The 17,767-nt window shown below is 35.1% G+C and overlaps 1 protein-coding gene across 1 annotated transcript; it reads left to right on the forward strand.

Annotated features, from left to right (window-relative positions):
* The first annotated feature begins 204 nt into the window (after positions 1-204).
* Positions 205-9,379, forward strand: LOC147396645 (protein PEP-RELATED DEVELOPMENT ARRESTED 1, chloroplastic). Its single transcript, XM_086451663.1, has 9 exons — positions 205-574; positions 4,523-4,678; positions 4,990-5,058; positions 5,160-5,330; positions 7,415-7,558; positions 8,315-8,476; positions 8,843-8,908; positions 9,026-9,085; positions 9,200-9,379. Exons 1-9 carry the CDS (start codon positions 263-265, stop codon positions 9,242-9,244), a joined length of 1,185 nt encoding a protein of 394 aa, XP_086307789.1. The 5' UTR covers positions 205-262; the 3' UTR covers positions 9,245-9,379.
* Positions 9,380-17,767: the final 8,388 nt, after the last annotated feature.

The following is a 17,767-nucleotide window of genomic DNA, read 5'->3' on the forward strand; positions in this document are numbered from 1 at the left end:
TATTTGCATTTAAAACGCGGCTTTTCTAATCAAACAGCGATTAGCGATGAAAACGGACATTTACAATGCAAACGCGATTAAAATTTAAAAGCGTTATCAAACACCACCTAGCTAATTCGGATGAGTCAACTCGGTATTTGGCAGTGCCTGGTTTTAAAACTATGCTTGAGTTGAGAGTTGATACCTGATTCCTAATCTCTAATCTCCTGCTTCTTTGGTCTCTTCCTAGTTCCTCCTGAGCATAAAAATAAGAACCAAAGCCATGTTACAGAGACTAGTTCTGTCTCCCTTCTTCCCTTACTTGGCTTCGGCTTCTTTTACTACAAAGAAACCCATCTCTCCTTCTCATCTCCACTCACTCCCCTCTGCAACATTTGTCTTGTTTCATCATCCTAAGAAGCAACAGAGGTCCGCCTGGAAACTCTGGGCAGGTTATGAAGTTGGTGGAGGCTTTCCAATTGAGGATTTTGGAGTAAAAACGCAAGAACAACAGAAATGGGATTCTTCCCAATATGAGGCCCTCCTTAAAGGAGGGGAACAAGTCACTTCTGTACTTCAAGAGATGATCACTCTGGTATGTTTTTTTTTTTTTTTTTACTTTAATTCATTCATTCATGCAATCTGAAATACAACATATATTATTTATTCCCAATGATGTCCAAATGTTTTCTCATTTCTTTTTAAGTTCGAATTTTGAATCTTATCAAGCCCTGTGTGTGTACTTGTGGAGTAGCCAACACACCCATTTCCAGTTTTTTGATACCTGATGTGATGGGTATGTGTAGTGAGTGGTTCATAGTTGTTACTTACAAAGTCTTCAATTTTGTGAAGTTTTTCAAGTACCCAGTGTCCCCATTTTTGAGTTTTAACTAGAGTAGAAATGATAAAATCTTTATGTCTAATAGGTAGTGATGCATAGCTACAAAGATTTCAAATTTGTGAAGTTTTTGGTGTTTTTTTCAAGTACTTAGCGTCCCCGTTTTCGAGTTTTAAACAGAGTAAAAATGATAAATGGCTATATCTATTGTTGTACATAGTTACATAATTTGCAATTATTTGAAGTTTTAGGTGTGTTTCAAAGGTACCTGTAGATATGTGATGTTCAATGGGTTTTGACCTCATCTACTTGGGTTTAGGAGTTGCCACCAGTCAAAGTGTTTAAGGTGTGAATAGACGCCATAAAAGGGTTTTAGAAATCTGTTTTTTCCAACAAATTAGTAACTCGAATATGGTCTTAACCTAGAGGTCAATGGTAAGGAGGTTTGGTTGTGAGACAAGGAAAGTGTTAGGCACCTTGTCTCACCCACCAAGTTGGTGGTTACCAAGAATTGGCCAAAGTGAGATAGAACACTAATTTTTTTTAAGTTAGAAAACTAATAGGTAAATACGAATCAAAAGAAGTATATGCATGTCTCTCCACTTGCAAGTGGGTGCAATCATCAAGGTAAAACAGAATCCAAATTACTGGAATTTTTGTTTGCTCAGAGTTAGAGTGCAAATTTACATAGATTTTTCTCTTTTAGGACTCAAGCACCTTTCTACTTGATCTTGTTATCATATAAGAGTATATTTTTGTTGGTAAAGTTCTAAGAATGCATCCATGTGTTGGATGATTTTTTTGGAACTTCTACCTTATGCATGATTGTATGTCCTTAATGGACTGTTTTTTTGTTGGCTTAAAGTGTTTAAGTGTAAATCTAGGTATATTTACCTTCTTTGACTCATAGCCATTTTAAAATAAAGAAAGAGTGGGGTATGCATAGAGTCTATGCGTGCAATGTTCCATATGAAACTTATTCATGTACTTAGAAAAGAGAAGATTACCTCACATTGTGAGGGATTACTCTCTTCTTCCTTAAGACATTAAAAAAACTACATTCCTTGCTAGGAATTGAAAGTACTTGAAAGTAAAGAATTGAAAGACAAATGCTATTAAATTTAGATATTCCCAAAGGAATTTATTATGGACTTAGAAAATAGAAGATTGCCTCACACTGTGAGGGATTAATCTCTTCCTCCTTAAGCCATTAAAAAAAACTAAACTACATTACATGCTAGGAATTGAAAATACTTGAAAGTAAAGAATGGGGGAAAGATTGAAGTGGGATTTGGGGGATTCTACTAATAAAAACTGAATTTAAAGGTTCTCTCCCTACCTTCGTCTTCTTTCTTTCTTCTTCTTCTTCTTGTTCTAGGCCTTCTAGGAGTGTGAGTATGTATTTAGACAGAATTTTGGGAAGGTAGAAAGAGGCAAGGAGAGAATTGGGTAAAATTTTGAGATCCTAAAAACTTCTTTTCTTTTGCCTTGGAAGGATCCTCTATTAATAGGCCCTTGGGAAACTCTTAGGGATATAAGTGTCTAAATTCCTTAAGTTCAAAATATTCTCAAGAAAACCTTCATAAACGACCATGATTGCCCTCAATCAAATTGTCCTTGATGGTCATTCTTACCTCTCTAAGTCTTATCAATCATGATTATCAAAGAATAAATGTGTAAAAGCTCACAAGGTTCTAGAGAATTCACTTTGAGGGTTAGCAATGTCAAGGTCCCTTGAATTTCGTCAAACTCTAGAGAACTTAGGAGCAATGGCATGTAATTAGCAAAGGAAAGTTGAGGCTTTTAAGTCAATTGTATTGGATAAACTCCTAACAACTTGAGGGTAAAAGAGTAATTGCTCTTGGGATTCTAGAGAGTTCTTGTGGGTAAAAAGGTCAAGATCCCTTCATCTTGGTCAAATTGTATGGAACTTAGGAGGAAAGGTCTTGAATTAAGAATAAGAGTAATAGGCTTAAAGATCAATTACCTTAATTGAGTATCAACAAATTATGGTTAAGAAGGTAATTGGCTCTTTGTGGTGACTAAGGGTCAAGTCTGAGGGAATTAGACAATTACTAGAAAACCAAGATTGCAAAATTAGTGAAAGCTTAATGCATGGGCAAAGTTGGAAAATGCTTGGGTTTTCTTGAGGAAAAAGCAATTAAGAAAGGGTTTAAGACGTAATTTCCATAAGCAAATCTAGAGCACTCAAGTGCACTCATTCCAAGCTTAACTGTCTTACTGAATGGACCTTACTTGAGTAAAGGTTAGAACAAATTTGTGAAGGACCTTTGGGGTGTGAAGGCAAAGCAGTTTTTAGCCTGAGATTAGGTAAGTGAAGGTCAAAACAAATTTTACCTTGACATTTGGTGACCAACAGCGAGAGTAAATTTAATTTTGGTCTTTGGTCACTAAAGGTCAAGCTTAATTAAAAATTCTTGAAAACTTTTAGATTTTGAAATGGGTCCCACTTGGTTAATTTGAAGTACTTTGGGTTGCTCTCTTCCTCACTAGATTTTGATGAGCTCTTGAGCTCGGTTCAGGCAAATTGGGGTGCCTACATTACCATCCCCGCCCAATTTTACTTATTAACCTTAGTGATTTGGGGTTGAGGAAATTTGCAGTTTCTTTTGAAGTTCACTGCTTTCTCCAAGGCATTTGTTTGTATAAATAGCAAAAATTATATATTTCTTGAAAAGTAGTTGTAAATTATGAGTTGTATATTAAATAGCATCTTATTGTGATCTGTTGCAAGCATATTAGCACATCCATATAAATAGGCACATGAAATCGACTGACGTTGTGCATGTATCACTTACATGTCCATGTGGAATATAGTTGTTTTTAGATGTCCGGCACCTTAAATGCCTTCGCCAACGTGTAGTGAAACGCTACCGACTTCTTTCTATGCTCCATATGATTATTCATCTTCGTTCGATGACTTAAAGATACATTTTCATATCTATTTCATCATTCCTCACAGTTTCAATAAAAATTTCTGCAATATTTCTATCATTTCTGTAGCATTTCCATCCCATAAAAAGTGCATTAATTTTTTTGGCGACTAAAATGGTTTTGTTTCCAGGCTTGATCGAAATAGGCACAAAAAATGAAATTTAATACTTAGGTTGTAAGGAGAGAATAGTAGGGTATGTCCCATGCTCTTACTCCCATACATATCTGTAAACTTTCTACTTTAAAAGATTGAATTAAATGTTAAGTGTAGGGCTATCATTTTGTTCCTTCTAGAGGTAAGGCTCCCCTAGCTTTGGTTATGAGACTTTGCTTATATTAGATGTACTTTCATCCCTATTTGTCATCTCTGCTAATTCCACCATAAAACCCAAATTCGTATTGCCCTTTTAGTCTCCTAAAATAGTTCCATAATTTCAATCTTCTAGTCCCTACTTCTTTTAGAATCACCCCACCATAAATACTATTCATTTACACTCTTTTCTAGAATAAATTTTAAATTTACTATCTTAGACCTTTTTGACACCATGTTATCCATAAAACTATTTTCGGTTTTTGATCAGGGAAAACTAATTTTCCTGTAGAAGTTGTGAATGGTTAGTAAATTCACAAATTCCCATATTGTATTGTTATCTGTATCACAACAAACTGTTCTTGAATAACATGATACTGCATACCTGTGTCAGACTATGTATAGAACATAATTATTTATTATGTAATACATGGGTGCAGTTGGAAGATATGGACATGGATCAGGCATCTGAGGAGGTGGCAGTAGAGCTGGCAGCGCAAGGAGTCATTGGGAAGAGAGTTGATGAGATGGAGTCAGGGTTTATGATGGCTCTAGATTACATGATCGAACTTGCTGAAAAGGATGATGATGAACAGGTATCAAATTTGATGTTTATTTTGACACGCTTATATGCTATGAAGGAGATATGCTTTATGTTGTTATCTTGGTTGTTTTTGTTCTATATCTACTGCTACCAATATTTCACACATTGTAAGAGTAATCCACCTTATTATCTATTATCTGCTACTTGAATGTACCAACAAAAGGCTGACTGGAGGTCAAGTTTGACCTATAATGGTTATTGTTCAGATATTTCTATTATTGGACAATTTGAAACCAGCCTGATAAGAATATGCTTGCCTTTTCAAACATTGATATTTAGTTTTTTGTTTGTTTTTGCATCCAGCGCAAGTTACTCTTGGAGGTGATCAAGGAAACAGTGTTATCCCATCTTACCAAGAAGTGTCCCCCACATGTGAGGCAGTCTGCTTTCTGCACTCAGAGCTTGTATTAAGGTAATTCTAATGATGACCATGAATTGAACATCCAGCGGTGCTGTTTTGGTTTCTGTTTTAGGTTCAAGTGATTGGCCTGCTATGTCGAACGCCCAAGAAAGAAAGCAGACATGAATTACTACGTCGAGTGGCTGCAGGAGGTGGTGAATTTCAAAGTGAGAAATCTGCAAAAATTCAACTTCCAGGGGCAAATTTAAATGATATAGCAAACCAGGCTGATGATTTATTAGAGGTAAATACTAGACAAGTACTATCATGTTTTCCTTTTCATTGTTTGGATTTGGAATGAAGAATGTGGAATATGTTTGATGTGTTTAGGGCATAGCCTATGTTGGATATTCTTGCATGATAGTCAACTAATTGTCACTGTCATAATTCTGTTGTTTTTCCTACCTATTTTGTTGATATCTTCTGTCTTATGAACTTTTGATCCAAACCCATGTCCAAACATCACATGGTTCTGGTTTTCAGTCCATTTTTTTTTATTATGATCCTATCTAGGTTGCTAATTATGGGTAGGAACCTAGTGCTCAGAGAATAAAAATGAGGATACTTTTACACTCATATCCCCAATGATGATACCATAAGTGATATGAGAAATCTGTGAGACTTGGGGGCTTGTTTTCTAGCTTGGAAATTCTGAAGAAATTGTGAGATTCATAGTTTAAATTTAGCTTTGCTTTGCACATCTTTCGAAATACCAGAATGGAACACTGAAGTTTGCTCCAAAATTTTGGAACTATCATCATCTTTTGGTTTGTATTCGTTTCGGTATGTTTAGCGACACATATTGGTACATTCAGAGGCCCAGGCCTTACGGTGTCACGGTCATTTTAATGTGCTCAACATGACCATGGCCTGAAGGGATTGAGGCATGAATATTTTTGTGGTGGGATTCACATAGCCTGCATGGTCCCACGAGCCGGAAGAGGTAGTGCCATCAAGTGGTTTTTTTTATAGCTTATATGGGGACAAGTTCAACACAAGGGAAGAGGCCACACCCCAAGGGAAGAGGCATGTCTTGGGATGGTGCCTAGGAGGGAGATTGGGCCTATGGGTCCATTGGCTCACTAGGTTTGGTATGGTGCTTCCATGTGCACATGCCACTTGTGTAACTGTATGTGTCCCTTGCTGTTTTGGGTCCAATGGAATAATATTGCTATTATGGTATCGATCAAAAAAAAAAAATTGCTATTATGGGACTTCATGGAACGTGTGCCTCACTAGGGGCTGCTTAGTGCTCCTAAATTGAGTACACCATCATCATGTGGCACAGCAAAACACTTTGGGACAATGTTGTACATGAATGCCATAGACGGGTGAAGGTAGGCGTGATAGCTGAGTGTCTGATGCGTGTCACGTGATTCCCAAAAGTTGCTTTCTTGACTTGTGTTATGACCCAAGTATCGTGGTGGTGTTGGTGCGGAAGCCCTAAGTATTGTACATGTGTGTGTTTTGATGCCAGCACAAGGAATTGTTCTCTAATAATCATCCTAGAGAGGTGCTGGTACGATTTAGCAATGGCCATTATAATGTCATTGTAACAGTGTTATAATTGTTTTCTACCGTGTCGATTATGCCCTTAGAATAATAATGCCCATTATTAATAGTATTATTTAGTATACATGAGCAACTTGTTTATGGATCGAGTATAACAAAGATGAGGATCCTGAGATGGGAAAGTGGAAGGACTAATATAGATAGAATGCCTTCATGAAAATGTGGAATTGTAGAAGTAGCCCATTGGGTGCTAAACTAAGGGGATGTCAGTTGAGATGGTTTGGTCATGTGCAATGCGGATTGATAACAATGATAAAGGTGAAGGAAGGACATGGTCCACATTCCTGTTTCTTCATTATATTAATATCTTGTCCCTTTGATGTCATCTTGGAATCATGCACTTCCCTTGTCTCCAGTCATGGTGGGCATTTGATATATACCATGCACTACATAAAGCACAACGTCAATCAAGGCATACGTGATCATGAATTGTGTGCCATCACAAGTTCCATAACTTTGCTGTAACAAATTCTTTATGAAAGTTGTATGACTAAGAGAAAAAAAAAGTTGAGTGATAGATCACAAAGAAATGCTAAAGCCTACTTTTTAGGACTAAGAGAAAGTTTTATCATCCTTGTCATGGAATTGAATGTAAAATTTTTAACAACAGCATTCTATTTGTTTGTGCAGCTTTAATCACAAACATGAAGCTGCACTTGCATATATTTATATAAAATGGCCTAGTATGCCGTTTATTTATTTATCTATGGTTTGTGGTTCTTTCAATTTATCCTATCGTCATCAATATTTTTGCAGACAATGGAATCTAGGCCCACTGTTCCTGATCGGAAATTGCTTGCGAGACTTGTTTTGATCAGAGAGGAAGCTCGAAATATGATGGGAGGTGGAATATTGGATGAAAGAAATGATCGTGGTCTATCTACCCTCCCTGAAGCAGAGGTGCTCACATTGCATTTCTAATATTTTGAAAAAGTTTTAAGATATCTAATTTGGTTTTTATTGACTTGCAATCATTGATCTTCATAATAAAGGTGGAATTAGTAAAATATTACTCCTTAAATTGGATCCGTCCTTGCAATCTAAGAAAGGTGAACTTACCAAATTATTATAAACTTATTGGCAGAGGTCCATTACTAAATTGGTTTTTTCGATTGTTGAGAACTGAAACTGTGTAAAGAAGTGATATCTATATAATAAAACACAACAGGGGACCCCACTCCTTTGTCTCAAGAATTATACCCCATGAACAATGTATCTCGAGGACAGTTGTTCCTCCTCCTTTGTCTTATCTTTTCTTCCCCTTTCTAAGAATAACCCCAACTTTATTGTCTTTTCTTTTCTATTCCTTTTCAAAAACACTCCTACAACTTTCTATATTGCTTTTCGTCTTTTAGCCTTTTTCTAATAATACCCTTCCAAATTTATTATTTTTCCTCTTTTACCCCCTAAACCCCAAAGAGGATGCCCGTGCCTATGGCACGGGCAAACTCTAGTATTTTTTAATATAGACCCTCAAACACTGTTGTGTAACCTAATCTCACCCATATCTAACCAGAATATCCATTTTTGAAAGAAACATGGACATGTTCACAATTACAAAATCTTAATTTTTATAATTTTCTTTCCTAGTGTTCAACTGTTAATTACGGTTAGTATTATTTTTATGGGCATTAAAATTGCCTAGTTTAAATGCAGGTGAACTTTTTGACAAAGCTAGTTGCTTTGAGACCTGGGAAAACTGTCCAAGAGATGATAAAAAATGTGATGCAAGGGAAAGATGAAGGTGCAGACAGCTCAGGCAGTGATAAGGAAGATAACACAAATGAACAAACGATGTCAAGTGGAATTACCGGAAGAGTGAGTTCCATTACACTTCATTTCAATACAAAGAAGAAAGAAAATTATAGTCAGGGTTGAAAATTTGTTCCCTATGAATGTTCGAGTCAGGAGAGGAAAACAAAAACCAACTCAAGAATGGTGCTTTAAGAGGCCAGTACACTTGGCACGTGTTGGAAGTGGTGACTCACGTGTCCATGGGAATAGTTGAACTAAGTTTGCTTACCTATGTATTAGGAAAAAAAACCAGAATGTCTCTGCTGAAACACATTGAGATGATGATACAAAACCTTAAACTATGGTTATGATCACAGTTATTTTTTCCGGTTTACGAAAAAAACACACATGCATGAGTGGGATGATTAAAGTTCTTACTGTAATTTCCAGGGTAGTGTCTCAGGACGTAAACCACTTCCTGTACGTCCTGGCATGTTCCTTGAGACTGTTTCCAAGGTACTCATTTCTGTTCATGATCTTAAATCTTTATTTGTGCTTCTTCGATCTATTTTTCCATCCATGCACAAATTTGGAGACCCTTTTTTATGTACCCTTATTTTTTGGACTTGTTAGGTACTCGGTGGCATATATGCTGGAAACGTATCTGGCATCACAGCCCAACATCTAGAATGGGTAACTTGTTTTCTTCTTTTAACAACTGTCTCAACTCCTCCCCTTTAATTATGCTTTAGATTTAATCTATTACGCTTTTAAAACATTAACCTGCACCGATTTTCTTGCTTCCAGGTTCATCAGAAGACACTTCTAGTTCTTCAAGAAATAGCTTTCTAGCTTGATGTATTAATTTTTTGCTTGCTCGGTTTCGTGGCCATGAGGTTAGTGTGTAATGTCTCTCATGACTCTAAATTCAAATATTGAAGGCTTAGATGGTTATATATAGGAAGTAAAGAAGGAATTATACTCAAATCTTCGGTCAGAAACATCGTCTCTAGCAATTCAAATCTTCGAGAAAATAGGGTCTCTCTTGCGCTAGATCTTCACTAGCATGCACAAGAAGACCAATAGATCATACTCTAGGAAAACAAATTTTGATTTGAAATGCTTTCACATTGATATACAATACACCACAAAATTCGTCACCAGGCACACCACTAGCTGTATTCGACAGTTACAAAGACCAAAGCTGCGTAGTAGTAAGATTTGTAAGGAAATGAGCATACATAAATAGGATTTCTTGGGTAAGTTCATTGTGGAGTAGTCCACATCCATGGGTTCTGTTGAGGCCCTGGTCGGAGCCGGGGTGGCCAGGTACAAAGTTGACACTTTCTTCTCCACTTCAGAAGGTTAGCACTTTGCTTACACAATGCAAGACATACATAACAAAAAGGGGTGTTATGGCAAAGGGGAAAGGGGATGGCGTTTGTCAAAATATAAGGATTAACTGAATAAATATAAGCTCCAATGAAACAAAAAACTGGAACAAAGACGACAATGATGAGAAGACCAATTTTAGAGAGTTTCTATTTGCACACCAACTTTAACTTAGTGGTAAGATGTGTGGAGTTCTCACGTCCTAAGTTCAAACCCCTTGAACCCAATTTCATTTGCTAACCACTAACCTTCTACCTATAAAAGGGGGGGGAATCTCCATTTCGTGTCCAGTACACTGTTCATTTTAATTCCCAAAACATGTTTTCCTGTGAATTTGTTACTTTTATAATAAACGATCGCGATGATAAAATACTAGTGAACTCGTCTCGTTAAAAGTTATCGAGGGTATTTGACTTAAACATTACTTACAATTTCGCTGGTAATTTATCAATGAGCTTACTAATTATAAAAGTTGGCTTTAAAACAACCTATGATCTCGCTGGTAATTTATCAACAAATTTGTTGATTATAAAAGTGACGAACTCACTGGAAACATGTTTTGAGAATTAAAATGAACAGTGCACCGGAATCAGAATTCAAACATAAGTAGTGCATGTTTTGGGAAATAACTCGTTAATCTCTCATGTTATTAGCATTTCCCGTGCGCCAACTTTTTGCTTAAGTCGCACCAACCAAAACAATTTTGGTTGATTTAGATCAACCCCTCCAGATTTCAATGGATATTTGAGATACCTGTGTTTTCAAACTGATGATAACATACCCTTGACCTCGACCTTCTCTAAGAGATTAATAGAAATGACCTAAATCCCCTTTTCTTCCACCTCTAGCTATGGCTTTTAAAAGGTGGATTCAGGCCAGGCTTGGTTGAACCCAACCCAGCCTTTTAAGAGATGGGACTACATTCTAGTGTGGCCATAAACCACCCCAGTATGTCTGTCAGAAACCTAAACTTCCCCACACGGGCTTGGGGTTGGGCTTAATTAACTTTATGAATTTAGAGAACAATAGTCAGCCAATCTTTGCACCCTACTTCTTTGACACACAGAATCTATTATTATTTAACCTCTAATGATTTATTATAAGCAATATCTAGTTCTTTGCTAGATCTAGTCGGGTTAAGCCCTCGCCTGGCCTAGATTTGACGGGCTTTTTGTATGGGCCAAGCTATTGGGCTGACAACCTGATTGATAGCCCTAATATAGCCAAAAAGCCCTTTATTTTTCTTCCTAAAGCTGTCACAAGGTTTTGGGCATGAGCGTGAAGACGTTTGATTGATGTTGAGGGCATTGATGAATATTTGAAATAAGCCTGTACTTTCTAAGTGATGGCATGCCTCTTGACCTCGGTCTTCTCTTATAGACTACAGCTAGATGACTTAAATCATGCCGTCTTCGACCACTAGCCAAGAAACCCTTGATTTTTCTGTCAAAACTCGTCATCTTCAAACACTTTAACCACTATGGTATTTTTCTCTTAATCTATTCAACCTTCATCTAATAATAATAATAAATCAAAAGTTTCTGACTAATGGTCGAGGAGAAGGGAATTTAGATCATTTTCTATTAGTTTATCAGATAATATATGCATTCTTACCCATTGTTAGGGCTTCCAATTAGGCTTGTTGACGCGTGCTAACATGACCCACCCGAGAAGATAAAATTTATGGTCTTGATCTTGAGCCCATAAAGGTAGTGTTGGACTCAAAATTTTCCTCTCTACATTGAATCCAAGTCGAGCTAAAGCCAAATAATGCCCATCCTGAACTGACTTGGCCTACTATTATATTGTATATATATTATATAGATAGATATATGATTTGTAACCAAAATAATAAAAGCGAGTACACTCTCATTTCTTATTGTTAATCAACTAGAATGACTATTGAACCCCCTCCCCTATTTTGATGAAAACTTGTATAAAATTGGTTTCGAAATGTTCATAAATTTAATTATTTTTGTAAAACTTGAAAATCAATCTGAACCTAGCCAAGTCAGTTTAAAGTCAAGTTTGGGTCTAGCCAACTTAAGTCTAATAGTCCACTCATTAGGGATCGTTGAAGCCCAACCCGAACCTACTCATTCATGACAAGATGTTGGGGGACAAAATAATAGTCCCTAAGGTTTTCCCAGATTTCACGGGCGAGAAATTATGATAAAATCAAAGTTATTAGAGACACTATTTATTAGACCAATTTGAAAAAGGGACCGACAACCATGCAAACATGTTGATGAAAAGTGGTGATGCACCCTAATAAAAGAGACAAGCAAAATCCACACAAAAAAAAGGGTACATGTAAACTTATGTCTTCTACTACTTCAATTTGTCTCTTTGGATTTTGGTGAGTGGGTGTGGGTATGTGAAGGGGACCCCTTGGAACCTAAACTAGTTCAAACAGGTTGTTTTCTTTTTCTTTTTTTTAAAAGAACCTAGGCATTTCTTGAATACTTAAGAATGGTGGGTGTGGGTGTGGGTGTGAAGAGTTGACATCGAGTTGCCAAACCTACTCGTCCGTGTGAACTCTTGGGGATATTAACTTGTTATCCCAACCCAAATTGACTCGATCAAAAACCAGTTCAAACAGGTTTATTTTTCAAAAAACAAGGGTATTCAAACTTAACCCTACTCGATTGATATAGACCAATTTAGGTAACTCTATAAGTGGGTTGGGATCTGTAAACTCATGAAAAGCATCTTGTAAACAGACACACAATTTCCACCATTGAAACATGAAATGCAATGGTTGGGTTTATTTTAGAGACAAATGATAAGTATTTTATCTGGAACTTGCTTCACAGATTCGGCAAAGTATCCTTCACCCATGTCTTTAGAGAGGTCAATAGAATTGCCGACATGTTTTGCTTCCTATCAGAATAGTTTAGGTTGTACTGAATTAGATTGTGAGTTGCTCTCTAGCAATCTTGTCTCTATTATTGTCTATAGTGTCCCTGTTCTTCGATTGTAACTAGTCTGAGTCTGCCTTAACCCTATTGACCTTTAAAAAAAAAGGTATTTTATCTTAATTGTTGGATTTCGTATTTTATCCCAATGGTTATATGATTTGATCATTGAGTAACTACATTAATTTTATTTTATTTAATATCTACAAAATGTTTCATATTTTAAGGACATTTTAGTCATTAACTAAAAAGAATGCGGGTAGCAAGAAAGTAATCTGCGCAACTTCTGCTTTTTTTGCATTTGTAACTTATGACTTTTGTACAAAATAGAAATTCAAACCACACTATTAAATGATTAATAGTGCCGGGTATGATTAAAATATTTAATGATTTTAATTATTAATATAAAGTGAGTTTTTGTGATTGAAACATTTGTTAGTTCATTTAGAGATATAATAACAATTAGTTTGAAATATTTCTATGAATAATGATGAATGCACACGATTTTGATATGTGGATGACGTGGCAAGGGTATTGAACCGCACTTCTTTCTCCTGTGTATCTCGAAGAAAAAGATCTATGATTATGTGCTCTGGTCACGTCAGCCCCGTACATATCCGCGTGCATTTATCACCATTCTATTTTTATTCATTTGATGTCGAATCCATGTTAGTGGGATTGACTAGAAGAGGGAAAGATTGGGCTGATTCAAATCGGACTCAGCACATGAGGATCGAATCCTAAAACCCGGTTCTTGACATGATGGTTGGGTTTGGGGTGACATGGATTCCACCATGGCCCATTGACTTCTTAGGGCACCACCCTAACCTAGATCATGTTTAATGCATGAAAGATGGTGGAATGGGTCTCTATTGGTATCCATGCTTCAATAACCTTTTACAACAAAACCAAAACAAACCGGAATCGAGTCAAATATAGAACAGGAATGACAATCGGGTCGCAAACCCGGGGCAAAATTTGTGATATTTGGGTTCACCTACCTTGACTGATAGTCAAGTCAAGTCAACACCTTTTTTTTTTGTGTGTTGATGAAATAATAGTGAAATTTTATTTGGGACTGACAGTTGCACTCAAGTAGTGGCTGGTTGCGCCCCAGTGTTCAAATTTTATTTTATTTTATTTATTTTTTTATAATAATTTTTCTTAACTTACAAGTTGCACTTCGTTTAGATCATCTCATTGTCCATCTTCTTGATTTGGCTTGTGTTTGTTTTAAAATATTTAATGATCAATTGATTGAGTTAAAATGATTTTCCTTAACAGAAACTTAATAAAAATTGGTCAAATCTTTTTTGAACAAATTTTTAAATAAGAAATAATTTTTTCGGCATAGTTGAATAACTATAAGGAGGGAAAAAAAATAAAAAGAGTACAACCTTTTCTGGAGTGTAATCATGCAAATGGGGTGCAATTAGTAATGGGTGGTGTACAATTGCTTTGTCCCTTTTAATTGAATAAAACTAAAAATAATGCTGAACTGAACTTGGGCTGGAACCTCATGTTGCACTTCTTGATGTGAAAGTGCATGGGAACTGTAGATTTGATGAAAAGCATTTATGGTTCTCAAACACTTTCATGTCATGAAGTGCGGAATGAGGTTTCAGCCTAAGGTCACTTCAGCACGACTTTTGATTTAGTAATTTAAGTTTTTAAAAGTTATTTTGAATGAAGATAAATTTCATAAAAAAAATAAAAATAAAAATAAAAAAGATATTGACTAAGTGTAAGGGTTGAATCCAATCTTGCATTTGTAGGTATTAACCTAATGTCATATATTCTACAAGGGGTATTACTGAAATTCCCTAAAAGTGAGCTAAATGGATGGAAAAATTAGTTGAAGGACCCATCACCATTGTTCTTCCCCTTTGTGCGTCCTCAGCAAACAGGGCCCAGGGCTTGCTCGATACAAATTGAGGCCTAAGGCGTAATTTCTAAATGAGCCCATTTTGATATTTAATACATTAATAAAAATAATAATTATCTATTTAAATAATACAAATATTTAAAAACTATTTTTCTCTTATTGGAGATACAAAAAATTACTATTTAAGTTTTGTCTCTATATTATTTTTAACAATGTCGATGCTAGGTAACATTATTCCACTGTTTTAATATTCAAAAGTAACGTAATTCTGAAAAAAAAAAAAAAAAAATAGTAATTAATTAAATAAATAAAAGTCTATTTTTAAAATTCAAAAGTATAATAAAAAACTTTCCATGTTTTCCTATGAATAAACATAATGGATATTTTCAAAAAATTTGCTAAAAAAATATTATTTCATTTTCATAGATAAGAGATTCCAATAAAAATTGTTTATGATTTATTATCTTGTAAAAATATAATCAGAGTATGTCTTAGAAATAGTATTACCACACATGAATCTTGGGGATTAAAAAATGATGAAGAAAGAAATATCAATTAAAAGTATTTGTAATTAAGTCAATATTAAATTTACTTTTATAAATGAGAGAGAAGATTGAACTTTATGTTAAAGATTTGAGTGAGGAGATGATATAAAATAAGGGAGTTATGTTTTATTTAGGAACTTTAACATACAAGGGCTTAAAAAAGAAAAGAAAAGAAAAAAAAAACTTCAAGTTTCAAGAGATCTGCACTTTTTAAAAAAATTTGAACTATTTTTTTTTTTTTTGACCTCCAACTTTTGGTAAGATTTAAGTTATTTTTTATTTTAATTATTAACATAAAAGAGCCATCCTAAAGTTTTTTTTGAAAAAAATATTATAAAAAAAAAAGTCTTGAAGTTTCAACTTGGGAGAGTGGATGAGAGCTCAAAGAATTTATTATTTTTTGGAATCTAACAATTGGGATTTGAGAATTCATGATAATCTTAACATCTATATTTTTATTTTTACTCATGCTAGAGTAACATTGAAATGTACATCGTGGGGGACATTTCTGACAAGGATGTGTGTCAGAACCATAGATACTTTTATCGAGATACGAGTGAGATCTCGATAAAAGCATCTATGATTCTGACACACATCCATGTCAGAAATGTCCCCCACGATGTATATTTTAATATTACTTTAGCATTATCCTTTTATTTTTATTTTTTTGAACCCCCCCCCCCCCCGATCCAATGTGTAAAAATTTTATAAATAAATAAAAATTGGTAGAACTTTTCAGTCTCCAACATGTGTGTGAGGATTCTTATAATCATCAAGATTATGTAGAGTATCATGTTCCTATAAAATACTAACAGTGTCTCCATGGTTAATTTTGACTAGAGTTTAAAAAACATAAGGTTCTTAACCAAGCCATTTTCTAAGTAGCACGCAGCCTGATGGTAGGTAACATTATCCCCAATTCAAATGTGCCAAGTAGAAATCGTATGTTGCTATAGAAACGAAACATCTTCTGGATCTTGAGTCTAAAAGAAAATGTGTGAAGGATTTATTTAAAAAAAAAAAAAAAAAAAAAAAAAATAGGGATCCAGAACGATCTCCCGTTCTTAACCAAGGTCAAGTGGCACCCCATTTTATGCCACAAGGCATTTTTTGGGACACACTGACCATATGGATATGTGATCCATCATTTGGTGAACCTTCGTACCAAAAATCTTAGACTATGTTTGGATTGAGAGAAGTGGAGAGAAGAGAAGAGAACTTGGGACAACTTTGAAATTTTAAAATATCATGAAAGATATCTAGGGGCAGAGTTGGAATTATGAGATATGATCTTACCTCTCACACTTAACAATCTAATTTTAATCAAACGAAATCTTAATGGATTCAAGTTATATACTTTCAATGAAGCTTGAACAATAAGATCAGCAAGAATGAGATCCAACAATAAACATGTAGTGCTCTATAAACTGATGCAAAACATATCCGAATCAAATTTGATAAAGAATCCTGATCCCTTGCTCTTCTACCTCAATCGATGATCAATCTCCCTTCTTCAAGCTACAATCTGCCTTAAGCCAAAATAGTGGTGTTTTACCATTTTCTTCTGTATGCCCAAAACGATGGGATTCTCTTACGATCATATGCAGTAGGTGACGGCTACTACTTCCCTCTTTAAAGAGTTTTTCTTTCCAGTTCCACCTCATCACCAAATTGGAAGGAATTATAGGAAAGTAAGAACTCTAATATATTTAGGAAACCATAAGAACCCATTCGATGGAAACTTCTTTGATTGCAAGAAAATATTTACAACTTGGTCCCTAATGTCTTTAGCTAGTAACAATTCATTTCCTCTAAAAACTAGCATTTAATTGGACCACAAAAGGATATTTTAATTTAAAGAAAATCAAAAATAAAAAAATAGTTTTGATTAAAATTTCAACAATCTCCTACTTGGTCTAATAAATAATTTTGTTTTGCGGAAAAGACTTGGGGATTGAAAGGTTTTACTTTAAAATCGAGCAGCCACTCTTAGTTTTAGAAAATCATTGGCTAAGACAATTAATTACCACTTTGCTTTCACCCAATCTCAATGACAATGCCAATAATGGATCATGAATGCTTTGGCACTTTTCTGGAATCAACACCATGGCAATTTCATGATCACAAAACTGGATCATCAAGGAATTGAGAATTTATCCTAATAGTAGTTTTATAGAGTATCGAGAGATAATACATACTCATCATGCAATCACTTGTGTACATTCTCTAAATTCGTTAAACTTCACATATTGAATTTGTCACTCTGATATGTTATAGCAACCGTCATGTGAAAATCATCACCATCCTATCATAATGAAGGCTTTAATAATGCATTGCCTAAGTGCATCTAGTCCAAGCTATCCTCATGAATATTTTAACTGTATTCCCAGGCCAAAACTTTATCCTCATTGCATATGCAAAAGATATATATATATATATATATACACACCATGGTACAACAATGATGTCAATAGTAAGGAGCACTAAATAAACTTTTATTATTAATAACTGAACTAAAAATAACAGTCTCAAATAAAACATTAATAAAGATAAGATAAGTCATTTAGGCTACATAGTCAAAAAACTCCAAAGCTCTCATGCGATTAACATACTCTTTGAATACTTTAGGCGGAAG

The sequence above is a fragment of the Akebia trifoliata genome, chromosome 8, assembly GCF_017979445.1.
Source record: "Akebia trifoliata isolate Shusen 1 chromosome 8, ASM1797944v1, whole genome shotgun sequence".
NCBI classification, from domain to species: Eukaryota; Viridiplantae; Streptophyta; class Magnoliopsida; order Ranunculales; family Lardizabalaceae; genus Akebia; species Akebia trifoliata.

Coding starts and splice junctions, on each gene's coding strand:
- LOC147396645 (XM_086451663.1), top strand. CDS start 263: ATGTTACAGAGACTAGTTCTGTCTCCCTTCTTCCCTTACTTGGCTTCG. Junction 575..4,522: donor TTCAAGAGATGATCACTCTG/GTATGTTTTTTT, acceptor ACATGGGTGCAG/TTGGAAGATATGGACATGGA. Junction 4,679..4,989: donor AAAAGGATGATGATGAACAG/GTATCAAATTTG, acceptor TTTTGCATCCAG/CGCAAGTTACTCTTGGAGGT.